Here is an 11725-nt window from a genome sequence, read left to right as displayed (position 1 = left end):
ACATTTACTTACACACATTTAACATTTTTCAAATACTGGATTAACATTTTTTAATATATTTTTATGTCTACTTTTTATACATAGTATATTTTTCGTGTACGTATTTTTTTTAAATGTTTTACATTTTTACAAAAGCATGTTTTGAACATTTTTTCCAAAATACTCCTACATGTTAAACATTTTTAAATACACAGTTTCAAAGATAAAACATTTTTCCTGAACTATACAATCTTTGTTTAGCATCGCATGTACAAAATGAATACTTAGATCCTGTTAGTTAGTTGTAAGCATATCTTTACCATCAACATTTTCTACATCAACTAGTCATGCTATATTTATGCCAGATATGGACAATGATTTCAAGAAACACCATGTCGGTGAGAAAATTATGGACATCATCTAAGACAGCAAAAAACACAGGCCCCTTAAACCCAGCAAGTGGACAGAGGCTGCAGGTGATTCCATAACATTGGCTCCTCAACAGATTAAACAGAACAATAACTCTTTCACACCCGAATCAGCACAGTACAGCTCGCGGGCACTTAAAAAACATCGACATCAATGGAACCGCCACAACCTTAGCAGTAAAACATGACACGCTTGACATTTTCCAGGGAGAGGCCTAACAGCAACATTCCCAAAATGCCCTATTACTGCGTGCACCGCTAGCAACCAGATGTCCGAGGTATCCAGCTGCGTGTAAAATCAAGCCCAGAAGGCTGCCAAATGTGCATAATACGCCGGAGGGACTGCGATTGCAGCGTTCAACCTAGCATGAGAAACCTAAAGGGAGTGATTTTCAAGTGGGGAATTTACCGATCAATACAGAGCGCGTGCACCTAGCATGAAACAGTAGGAATTTTATATTTAATTGGCCAGTTAAACAGCATTCTAATTGTCAAGAAGTTGGATAGAATAGTACATTACGTGTAGGGTTTGCAACTCATCAGCGGTAAATTTGTTCTCGTCCCACAGAACAAGATAATGACGCAGGCCGGCCTGTTCCCTGAAAGGAATCGACATTCGAATCAGCAATTGGCCAAATCCATCTAAATAAATTGCAAATACAGGAAGGCCAACCTGAATGCCAGCATAGCTACATATGTAGGAACCAAATTCCATCAGATGGCAAATCTTCAAATCAATAACGGTGGATGGAACTATAGAAATAAAAATTGTCAGGTTCAAAATTGAGATGAATACAAAAAGCTTGTTTTCACAACCAACTAACCAGGCAGTATGTTTCCTGTTTCTATCAACAATATGTTTCCCGTCAATGGCAGTGAAAGCTGGCAAGGATCTCCAAGGTGAGCACCAGGAAGAGGTGAAGAATCGCAGGTGTGGAGAAGCAAGCATCATCGGTGGGAAACAGGCGGGCAGCATCAGCACGAACTCTTAAGTGTAAAGCAGATCAGCCTGGCTTCTCCATTGGTTCCGCAAGTATCGACAGTGCCCTCCGCTTCCGATCATCCTCCAGGAACAAGGGGCCCTCACGGTCCTCCAAGGCTCTTGAATTCAATGCCATCACCCTTGACTTCCTATCAGGCCCAATCCGAAAATACACCGGTGGCCTCTCCTTTGGAACCATCCTCTTCCGACCTCGACCTTGGTCTTGGTCCCTCCTCCCCTCATCAAGTCCTTCACCTTCTGATTCAGCGAAAGCAGGTGCAAAGGCATCATCAAGAACAGGGTGTTTCTTCCCCAAATTCGGCATGCCAACCTCCGACACCTCCTTATCCCCACAACGCAACGCCGACTGAATAAACGGATTGCTCTTGACGACAGCCCTATCTAGCTCCTTCTCCTTGCCAGCACCCTCCTCCACCACCGCCGCCGGGCGGATCCCGTTGCCACCCGCGAGCGCCAGCTGCCGTTGCAAACCGAGCAGCGACTTCTCGGCCTTCCTCTGCCGCCACGCCTGCTCGACCTCGTCCACCGCAGCCGACGACCCGCCGACCATCTCGCCCGGCTCCTCCTCGGCAATCGCATACGTGTGGGGCTCCGGAAAGGCCGGGAGCCAGTCAGGCACATGCCGCATCCCGCTCCCCCGGCCCAGCGCCGCAAAGCTAGCACACGACGACGGATCGTGCCGGACCGGAAACCTGGGCAGCGGCCGCCCCGCGGAGAGCGGCCTGTCATCGGCATCGCCGGCGAACGCGATCAAATCCTTGACGACGCCGGAGCTTACGAGGCAGCCGCGGGTGGAGAAGGAGGCGCCCTCGAAGCCCTGGTAGGTCTCGCCGGTCTCCTCGAGGAACCGCAGCACGTCGAGCTCGTTGGGGGCGGAGCGGCCGGCAAAGTTGGCGTGGGCGCTGGCGGCGCCGCCGAGGAGGCGGAGGTAGCGCAGGAGCACGTCGGCGAGCGCGTCCACCGCCGAGCGGGTCGCGGAGGCGAAGCCCGCCGCCTGCAGCGCCCGCGCCGCCGCCGCCCTCGCCGCCGCCCGCCCGAACTCGTCGGGGCCGCCGCCGCCACCGCCCATGCCTCGACGCCCCCCGCGCGGGCGGATCCGGGGCGGGGTTGGGTGCTAGGGTTGCGGGTCGCGCTGCCGCCTCCGCCGAATCGGGTGGGAGGTTAGTCGCATCGATCGGATTGATCGATCGATCGAGGGGTTTGGGGGGTGGGGGATTTGAAGGCGGCCGCCGCGGTGGCCTGAATTTGGCAGGGAATCGATCGAGGGTGGGTGGGGTGGGTTTAGTTAGGGTTTGGACCGTTGGGGGTCGATGATTTCCTTTCCCCGTCGTGCACCTGTGGCCTGCGGGAGGGGAGACGTGAGAGCCGACACGGAGGGGGTGCGGACCCCACCTACTCACATCGACATGAGCACCCCCGACAAAACTGAGCCGGCATATCGTCATGGGCTTGATGAAGTTGCCACAGACGTTTTCGTTGTCGACGGAACATCTCCTCCCACTAAGCACACACATCATCGGGAAGCACCAATGTCAAGTTTAGAACTTGAACTCTGATGAACTCTTGTGGGTTGGGAATATCATTGTCACCCTAACCATCCAACTACAGGTTGATTTGCGCTGACATAGACGGTTGATGTGTGAAGTTAAGAGAAGATTCTATTCTAGTCTCCCCTCTCTTGGGGCAACTAGTATGTTGTCGAATAATTTCATAATTGTTTTAAATTGTTTTAATATGAATTTTTTTTTTGGGTTGATCCTACGATTTCACCTAAGGAGTAGATTATATTCTAGTCTCCGCCTTCTCTTCCCCATCAGACAATGCTGACCCCTCCCGGAGCCGCGGATCTCCCGTCGGATGAAGGCAGCTCCTCCCAGCCCAGTCACGCTCTATCGCTCGTCGTGTTGCCACCCCACCTATCTCCATGTTGCCGGATAACGAACATGTTCCATAGCTAGTGTTAGGCTGACATTTTGAGGAAATGTACTGAACTATGTATATACTTAATTAAATTTGCATTTGAAAACTATGTACTTTGCTGAAGTTGGCAATAAAAATGTTAGCATTTGTCGAAATTGGTGATGAACTATGGTGTGTCTACAGTTGACCAAAATTAGCGAAGTGGACAAATGGGTGGAATTGCAGGGCTGCACTTATGGTACCTACTGGGTAAGCGATTCTTATTCAAAGAACCCTTACCTTTTGTTTAGCTTAAGACTAAATCATCGTGGCTCTAGTATGAATCTAAGATTTTAGTTGAATTGATTCATAGGATCACAAAGATAATTTCTATATTACGCAGGATCCTAGCTGGATGCGAAAACATGATGCCATGCCATGTAAAGCCAACATGGTTTTTCACTTAGAATCGCTACTCCACAGGTGGTAATCATTGGCCTGGATTATACACGCAATGTCAGTGGTGGTCAGTGTAAAGATGTGCTACTAACTCTCTGATTTTGCTATCATTGTATCCATCTTCAACATTGCTAACTTCAATTCTGGAAATATAAGCCTGCAAAATTATCAAGAGTATGCAGTCGTTTGCCAGTGTTCTATTCTTTCACTAGAAATGCTTTCATACAGACAAGCCCCAAGAATTTACCGTTGTATGCAACCATGCAAGACAACAAAAACACATGCCAGCAAGTGATTCCATGACTCAGGTTCATAAATATTTTAAACACCAGTTATACAAATGTAGATGGCTACGCAGATATCTCACAAGGCACAGCACCGCAGATAAGCTAACACCCAATCCAGTCAAATAGCTTGCACCAATCGCCAATCCGGTGCAAGTACTTAGAATACCCTAGGCAAGCAATAAAACAGAGTACAACAGATACTTCGACATAGGTTTGCACAATGGTGTTGAACAGCATCACCAATACTACTCGCAGGTGCTTCAAGTACCCTCACGGTAACCGCCAGGGTCTTAGCAGTAAAACATGACGCGCTTGACGTTTTCCTTGAGGGCGGGGAGAGGCCTGACAGCAACGTTCCCAAACCTGGTGCTGCTGCGTGGACCGCCTTGTGGAGGACCGCCGCGTGCACCGCTGGCCACGGAACCGCTGTCGGAGGTGTCCGGCTCCATGTAGAACCGAGCCCGGAAGGCTGCCAGATGCGCATAGTATGCAGGAGGAACTGCAAGCAAGCAAACAACCGATGGTCAGAGTTGACTTTTAAAAGCATCGGATCTAGTACGAGAAGCTTGAGGAAATTGTTGATCGCGGTAGATTGGGAGTTTACCAATTGACACGGAGCGGGTGCATCGAGCATATCTGAAACAGCAAAAGAATAATGTTTGATCAGACAATGAAACAGCAGTGAGTTTTAATTATTAGAAGGGCATGATATAACAGTAAATTACGTGTAGCACAAGTTGTTTGTGAGAGTTTGCAACTCATCAGCAGTAAATTTGTTCTCGTCCCACAGAACATGATAATGAGCAGGCCGGCTTGTTCCCTGAAATGAATCCACACTCGAATCAGCAATCAGCACATTTTGTCAAATGAACACATTGCAAAAATGAAGAAAAGCCAACCTGAATGCCAGCATGGCTGCACAAGTAGAAATCAAATTCTGTCGGATGGCAGATCTTCGAGTCAACAACGGTGCCTACAATTCGGAAGCATAAAAATGGTGAAGTTCAAAATTTCACCAAGCACAAAAAACTTGTTTGCACAAGAAACTAACCAGGTAGTATGTTCCCACTTCTATCAACAGTACGCTGATCATTATGATTGTTAGCGAAAAGCCTAGTGTGGTGACGCTTCTGGACAACCACAAAAGTAACTGGAGGCTGATAGTTGGGCTCCAAGGATGCACAGGCCTAACAACATGGTTAAGAAATATCAGTCAGGGAAAAAATGTGGAATATTACCAACTAAAATATGGTTAAGAGTAGCTTCTACAGAAAGTATAGTCAAACAAATTGTACCTTACGAATGGCATCAAGTTCAAACAAAAGAACTTGATAGAACTGTCCCTCACTGACACCATCCCTGAAAATACCGGTTGTTTAATAATAGGCAATCATGCTTTAGCAAAGATGCGCAAGAAAGGCTATGAACCTGTAAAATATGATTCTCTGAGGTTTCTGTCCAGTTGCCCTCTTGAAAGATATGAGAAGCTCCCTGCAAATTTAACAGAAAATACACTTTTAGCAGCATCCAAATATAGAGTTAATGTCTCTCCTTAGCTCGCTAAGAGCTTACTTGATCATGCCGCCAGTCACAGTTCCTCTTTGGGGATCTTGCCATACTTTAAAAAGATCCTGTATCAGCTCTTGCCTATGGGCTTGGGCACTCACTAATCCTGCGTACTTTGTTATCTCAGGCCAGTCTTGAGAAGCAACCACCTAGAGGAGAGAATATTATCAAAAAATCAATAAAACCACAGAACTTCCAACACACCTAGAAAAATTGTGGACCTTCAATTACATCTCAAGACATATCTTTATAATATCAAGTCACTTACAGCTGCAATGGAAGGGCTAGAATCTTCTCCAGGGTGGGGATGTGTAACATCAGCACCAAATATTATGGTCGGTCTGTCGGTAACAAGGCGAATCCTCCTTGCCAAAGCATCCACAAGAACAGTATTCCTTCCCCCCACCTGAGAAGTAGGAAAATAAATAAACCACAAGGTCTATTATAGAGAAGGAATGGTTGGAGGTCAGTGAAGTACCTTAACATTGATTTTGAGAGCTACATTTGCAAGATACTGCTTGCTCATCTTAAAAACATGTTTTGTAAGACAACACTGGGATACCAATCCAAGTTCAGTCTCACAAATTCTTTTAAGGTCCCCTGGAGAAAAAAAAAACAAAAAAATAATAAGCAAAAGTATGCACTTGGGAATCTTCAAACGTGCTTTGGAAGAGATCATACCATAAAGAGAACCATTATTATCTGGCAGTATAACAATTAGCAGGTCAAGTTCTTTGCCCGGGGGTTTGCTTGCGTTCATGGCATCATGATAACGTGCCTTCAGTGCTCTTTCCACGTGTTCAGGCCTCGCACTAAGTACGGGCAGCACAGGTTCAGGTGCAAAGTTCTAAGACATAGAAAAAGAGAAGTCGATGACTACAGAATACAAAATAACCAAAGCAATATGAGAAGCTAGTTGCATGATCGAACCATACCATTCCAGATATTTGGCACATTATAGCCAACTCATGACAGAAAACCTTGGCAGCATTATCTTGAACATTCCGAGAGAAGTTAATACATGCCCAGTGGCTGACTCTACCACCGTTGACCATTTTCTACCCACCAAAATGAACAAGTATGAGAACTAGTTAAAACATAACATCACAAGATGAAGGGGGTATATGGGTTGAAGAAACAAAGCTAATGGAGGGCATCCACCCAAATAGTATGGTTTTAAGATGTGCACATTCTCTTAAAATTATCCCATGTGAACCTAGACAGTTCTCTAAAAAGTGAGAAAGAAGGATAGCAGCAAAATTATGATACAGTTAGTATTTATGAAAGCTGCATGTTGCAAATAAGTTGATACTCTTGCTACTATATTGATAGTTCATTGAGCAGACAATTCCAGAAATAATTTCCAGCTCAGATGGTTAATTGTTTCCCAGTTGTGTGATTCGGTCCCAGTTGTGTGATTCGTTGCCACTTCTATTTTTATTTCACATATCATTTTTTTATCTATGCATGACTTTGTTTTAAAATTATTTCCGTAGAATTCTTCCGTTACATCACCAAGACCTACCTTGTTCATCATGTTCCATTGGCCGACCCTGGGTAAGACATCCTTCTCTCTGCCACTATCATGGTACTTAAGCTATAAAAAAGAGCATGCAGTCAGCTGCTATGCACATATATGAAATCAACTGCTGTCTAATCGCAATAGAAAACTGACTTACCCTTGGCGGAGGCAGAACACGAGCTTCAACAGATGCAAGTTGCTCATCTATTTTTATGCCAAATTCCTGTGCATATGGATCTTCATAGTATGCATTGTGATGCACAGTCTGGTTAAATGAAGACAGACAAAAAAGAGATTTAGACGCTTAAGTTTAAAAGGATAATCCTGGTGCAGATAACAGTGATAGTACCTAAGCATTTGACATAAGAGATATAAAGGGTCATAATAGTTTCCACCATAACAACTGACCCATCAAGACATCAACAACTATCATCCTCATCAAGAAACTACCATCTATTAAACTATACTTGTGCAGGAAACCTAAAAAAACATACAGATGCTTTAACTGCAATAGCATGAACTAAATAGTAAACACATCAAACAGGAAGAACTTTGTCAACATGATTGACTGGGGAAAACATACAGACTAGGGAAAACATCAAACAGCTACATGAACACATATATACAAGTGTCAAAAGGTAATTTTGCAGCAACAATGTTACAGCAATTTGCACTAAAATGATAAAAGTAATTAACAATCACCTGCAAGATGTCCTTCTCACGCTCTTGAGGGCGCTGGCAAGTCACTTTCAGTAGAGCAGTTATTTGTTTTTCATTCAGTCGTTTTGAGTAGCGTTGTCCTTCAACAATCTTACAAACCTGATATTTCCATGTGAGAAATTGATGAATAACTTGTACCAACATACCAGGTCTTGAAGAAAGCAAGGTTGTTGAAGATATACTAACCTCCATGGGGAGATAATTCGGCCTTTGCTGATTACCGACTTGCAAGCAAGGTAAAGTGGTGTGCTGAATATTGAAACCATACGTCTCCAGGAAGTATTGCACTACAGTCTTCACAGTACCGCGATCATCAACAGGGAATCTACCACAAGAAAACCCAACAAGGAATCACCCACAAATCTGCAGGAGCATGAGAGCATTCTGTGTATAAAGCAGGGAAGAGGCACATACGATAGCTCTCGTGTTGCTTGTGATGTGAGGCCAGATATACGGTATTTCCTACGCATGTTTCCTCGATGTGTAACCTCAACCTTTACACCTCGCAGGGCTTTTTTAATCTGCAGGAGGGAGAATAATTATGATAACTAGGCATAAACAGAAGTCTCTGAACAACAGCGAGACAAGTAATGAACCGAACCTTCACACGATCTGAATCAGTGAGCGGTCTAACTGAGATGTCTCTGCACAGAAGCTGAGCAACAAACTCAATCACAGGGAGAGGCTCGATAAATGCTGTAGAAGACATATCTGCGAGAAGAAACAACATGTAAAATCATTATTTCAGCAAGACCAATGAGCATTCAGTAACCTACACCTAGATGCTCGGTAAACCAGAACTTGGACACTATGTATTACTGAGCATTCAGGCCACCCAACATTTATCACAACTGAGAAGACAACAAATGAATAGTGATAAGAGAAATCAAGATGGGAGGGGGGCATCTAACCAATATTCAGCGAAAGCCCCATCTGCGTAGGTCTTATACTTTGGTAAAATCCACGCCAACTTTCCAAACCGTCCCCAAGTCTCTGGCGTCTCCCTAGGTTGGGAGAATAAAATGATCTACTAACTGGGGAATACCTACAGAAAAAAACACAAACAAATTTTAACCCATGCCACATGAAAAATAATAACAAAATACATAGTTAACTAAAATTTACCTGGCAGTAGGCAATTCCCGTAGCACAATGTCAAGCACCTGAAGTGCTTCTTGAGGTGCATCCGGTTGCCTCCCGGCTAGAAACATAGCCAAATGATGGAGATCAGCACGGGCAGCATACTTGATCACCACCCTGAATTGTCTCTCACGCCTTAAAAACAAAGGGGAATGTCAGTACAAAACTATGGATAAGTTCCAAGTACAAATATCACAGCAACAGCATACCTTGGCGTGGCTTGCCCACCAACAAGGCCTTCATCTTCATCTTGCAGAGCGATTTCAAATGTCCTCGAAGTAAACGGTAATGGCCCAGCTGTATAAAGGCTCTTCCTTCCATCATAGGCAGGTAGACGTCCATTCATATGAGATTGTCTATACAGCTTTACAAGTTCTGCAATCACGGCACGATTAACACCGCGCGATGTAACCTCTGGTGTTATGGTCACCTGATGAAACAAGACTGATGATCAGAAATTGCAAAATAATAACTTCAGTATGGAAATAAGATTTCATCTGAAGGGCATACGTCGTATTGGTGAAGGTCTTTATCAGGGAGCTCCGCGAAGAAATGATTGGCTTTCACCACACACCTATCCCCACATTTACCCATTCCAGGGCGTAATGGGAATCGAACTGATTTGCTTGATGCAGGTGCCGGTTGAATGGCTTGGCTGGTCGAACTTTGATCACTGATGTCAAGTTTCTGAAACTGTTGCTCGACTTGTCCACTGCTCACCTCTGCCGCAGGCTGAGAGGAAGAGCCAGCTCCCGATGCGGATGGTGAAACCACCGGGGCTTGATATTGGACATCTGGGGCTTGGTGCAGCTCGGGAACTGTTCTTGACTGACCTGGAGGAACATTGTGTCCTCCACGTCCACCCATATGCCCGCCATAGGATGGCTGCGGCATTCCACCCCCTCTAGGGCGTGGACCACCACGCCCCTGATAGTCACGCTGTTGATATTCAGGTGGACCGCCACCTGGATGTCCACGGCCCTGAGGGTCGCGCGGTTGGTATTCAGGTGGCCCACCACCTGGATGTCCACGGCCGTGAGGGCCGCGCGGTTGATATTCAGGTGGAGCACCACCAGGATGTCCACGGCCCTGAGGGCCGCGCGGTTGATATTCAGGTGGAGCACCACCTGGATGTCCACGGCCCTGAGGGTCGCGCGGTTGATATTCAGGTGGCCCACCACCTGGATGTCCACGGCCCTGATAGTCACGCGGTTGATATTCAGGTGGACCACCACCTGGATGTCCACGGCCCTGATATTCACGCTGCTGATATTCGGGTGGGCCACCTGGACGGTGTGCAGCTGGCCCTCCCTGGCCCTGATACTGTCCACCACGGCCTAGGTATTGCCCACCACCACGGCCACCCTGTTGAGGCACCCAACCACGTCCACCACCATGCTGTTGATGCTGTTGAGGAGCTCTCTCAGCTGGCTGCGAGGAACCCTGTCCAGGAGCTCCCGAAGCCTCTCCGGAACTCTCTCCAGTGCCGGTTCTTTTCTTCCTAACCATGATGGGCGCTGCCAAGACAAGAATGCACCAAAATGTTAGGTTACAGAAATCATGAAGTATCAAAGATGGAAAGATACTCCTCGGGTATAACTTGAAGCAGAAAGACATAACATCATAATCGAGCAAAATCCTAGCGAGAAAAACAGAATTGGTGCATTTCTCAGTTTAGCATCCCATCAACCAGATGGCCCCAATAACAAGTCTGCAAACAAACATGGGACAAGATTCGTTCCACGCTTCTAACAAACGTACACACACCCCTTCGGAAGACGCTCTACTCGACCTGAAAAGGAAGGCTAGAACACAAGCTCGGTCCTCACAAGTCTGCTGCGATTTAACCCTGACTCGACGGCGTGTCAAGGCAAACCATGCACGACAACCTTTCCTCAAGCACCGAAAACTCTTCAGAATAATGTGCATAGTTTGCATATACAGTGGCACTTGAGATCGAATACCACACTACAGAACGTACTGATGGAAGTCGTATGACTGCAAGATTCGGAAACCTTGAAAGATGGTTTCACTAATGTCATCATACTTTCCTTCTCTATACGTGTTACTGCTAAGCCACTTGGTGGTGAGGGCACCAAGTATTTGGAACGCGGCAAACAAAACCATCCATATATGGCTCCCAGAAACCTATGGACACGACCACGAACAACAGTCCTCCACAACAAGCCTGCAGCCCGCAACGGGAGAAGGAAGGCGCATTCCCCGCCTGTAACAGCTGCACACAACCCCGACGGGAGTCTGACCCGCAAAGTAACCTAGAGTTTATTCAACCCTGGCTGGCTTGGCGGCGCATCTAGGCAAGCCGCGCGGGAGCATCCTAAACCTCGATGGACCGCGCGGCCAGCATGAGTCCGAGCCAGAGCCAGACAGCCAGCAAGCGATGAACAACAGAGTAACAAAACAAATCGCAACTCCGGCAAGCAGCCTGCGCCGTCCCGCAAGCGCGCGCGCGAGCACGCACGCACTATGCGCCGAACGAACAGGACGCTACAGCAAGCGGACAGGGCCATCGATGCGGCCGGCCGGCCCAGGCGCGGGAGCTCCGGGGGCGCCCTTCCCTTAGACGGGCAGGGGGCCAGCCTCGGGAGCGAGCCCCGCCCCGACGCCGCAGGGGCGGGCGGGCGGGGAGGGAGGGAGGCTCTGCCGCGCGATGCGATCTCCTCCGGCGGGGCGGGGCGGGGCGGGGACGCACGCGACGCGG

General features: G+C 47.1%; 1 protein-coding gene across 1 annotated transcript in view; it reads right to left on the bottom strand.

The window, feature by feature from the left end:
• Window positions 1-842: 842 nt before the first annotated feature.
• Window positions 843-11725, bottom strand: part of LOC119288146 (protein argonaute 1B-like) — an 11323-nt gene continuing 440 nt past the window's right edge. Inside the window, exons 2-27 of the mRNA XM_037567774.1 lie at window positions 9514-10520; window positions 9213-9433; window positions 8989-9138; window positions 8775-8908; window positions 8465-8574; window positions 8278-8384; window positions 8050-8188; window positions 7846-7962; window positions 7301-7408; window positions 7147-7218; window positions 6557-6679; window positions 6303-6468; window positions 6100-6221; window positions 5890-6027; window positions 5628-5770; window positions 5484-5546; window positions 5351-5414; window positions 5107-5242; window positions 4955-5028; window positions 4781-4875; window positions 4660-4691; window positions 4419-4554; window positions 3878-3925; window positions 1232-2258; window positions 1081-1160; window positions 843-1006 (exon numbers count right to left, since the gene is read on the bottom strand). Coding sequence (XP_037423671.1) covers window positions 1412-2258; window positions 3878-3925; window positions 4419-4554; window positions 4660-4691; window positions 4781-4875; window positions 4955-5028; window positions 5107-5242; window positions 5351-5414; window positions 5484-5546; window positions 5628-5770; window positions 5890-6027; window positions 6100-6221; window positions 6303-6468; window positions 6557-6679; window positions 7147-7218; window positions 7301-7408; window positions 7846-7962; window positions 8050-8188; window positions 8278-8384; window positions 8465-8574; window positions 8775-8908; window positions 8989-9138; window positions 9213-9433; window positions 9514-10512 — 4344 coding nt within the window. The 5' untranslated portion in view covers window positions 10513-10520 and the 3' untranslated portion in view covers window positions 843-1006; window positions 1081-1160; window positions 1232-1411. The remainder of the gene's footprint in view (window positions 1007-1080; window positions 1161-1231; window positions 2259-3877; window positions 3926-4418; window positions 4555-4659; window positions 4692-4780; window positions 4876-4954; window positions 5029-5106; window positions 5243-5350; window positions 5415-5483; window positions 5547-5627; window positions 5771-5889; window positions 6028-6099; window positions 6222-6302; window positions 6469-6556; window positions 6680-7146; window positions 7219-7300; window positions 7409-7845; window positions 7963-8049; window positions 8189-8277; window positions 8385-8464; window positions 8575-8774; window positions 8909-8988; window positions 9139-9212; window positions 9434-9513; window positions 10521-11725) is intronic.

Source organism: Triticum dicoccoides, chromosome 4A (assembly GCF_002162155.2).
Source record: "Triticum dicoccoides isolate Atlit2015 ecotype Zavitan chromosome 4A, WEW_v2.0, whole genome shotgun sequence".
NCBI lineage: Eukaryota > Viridiplantae > Streptophyta > Magnoliopsida > Poales > Poaceae > Triticum > Triticum dicoccoides.
The sequence above is the reverse complement of the archived record's forward strand: the minus strand, read 5'-3'. Positions and strand labels throughout refer to the sequence as shown.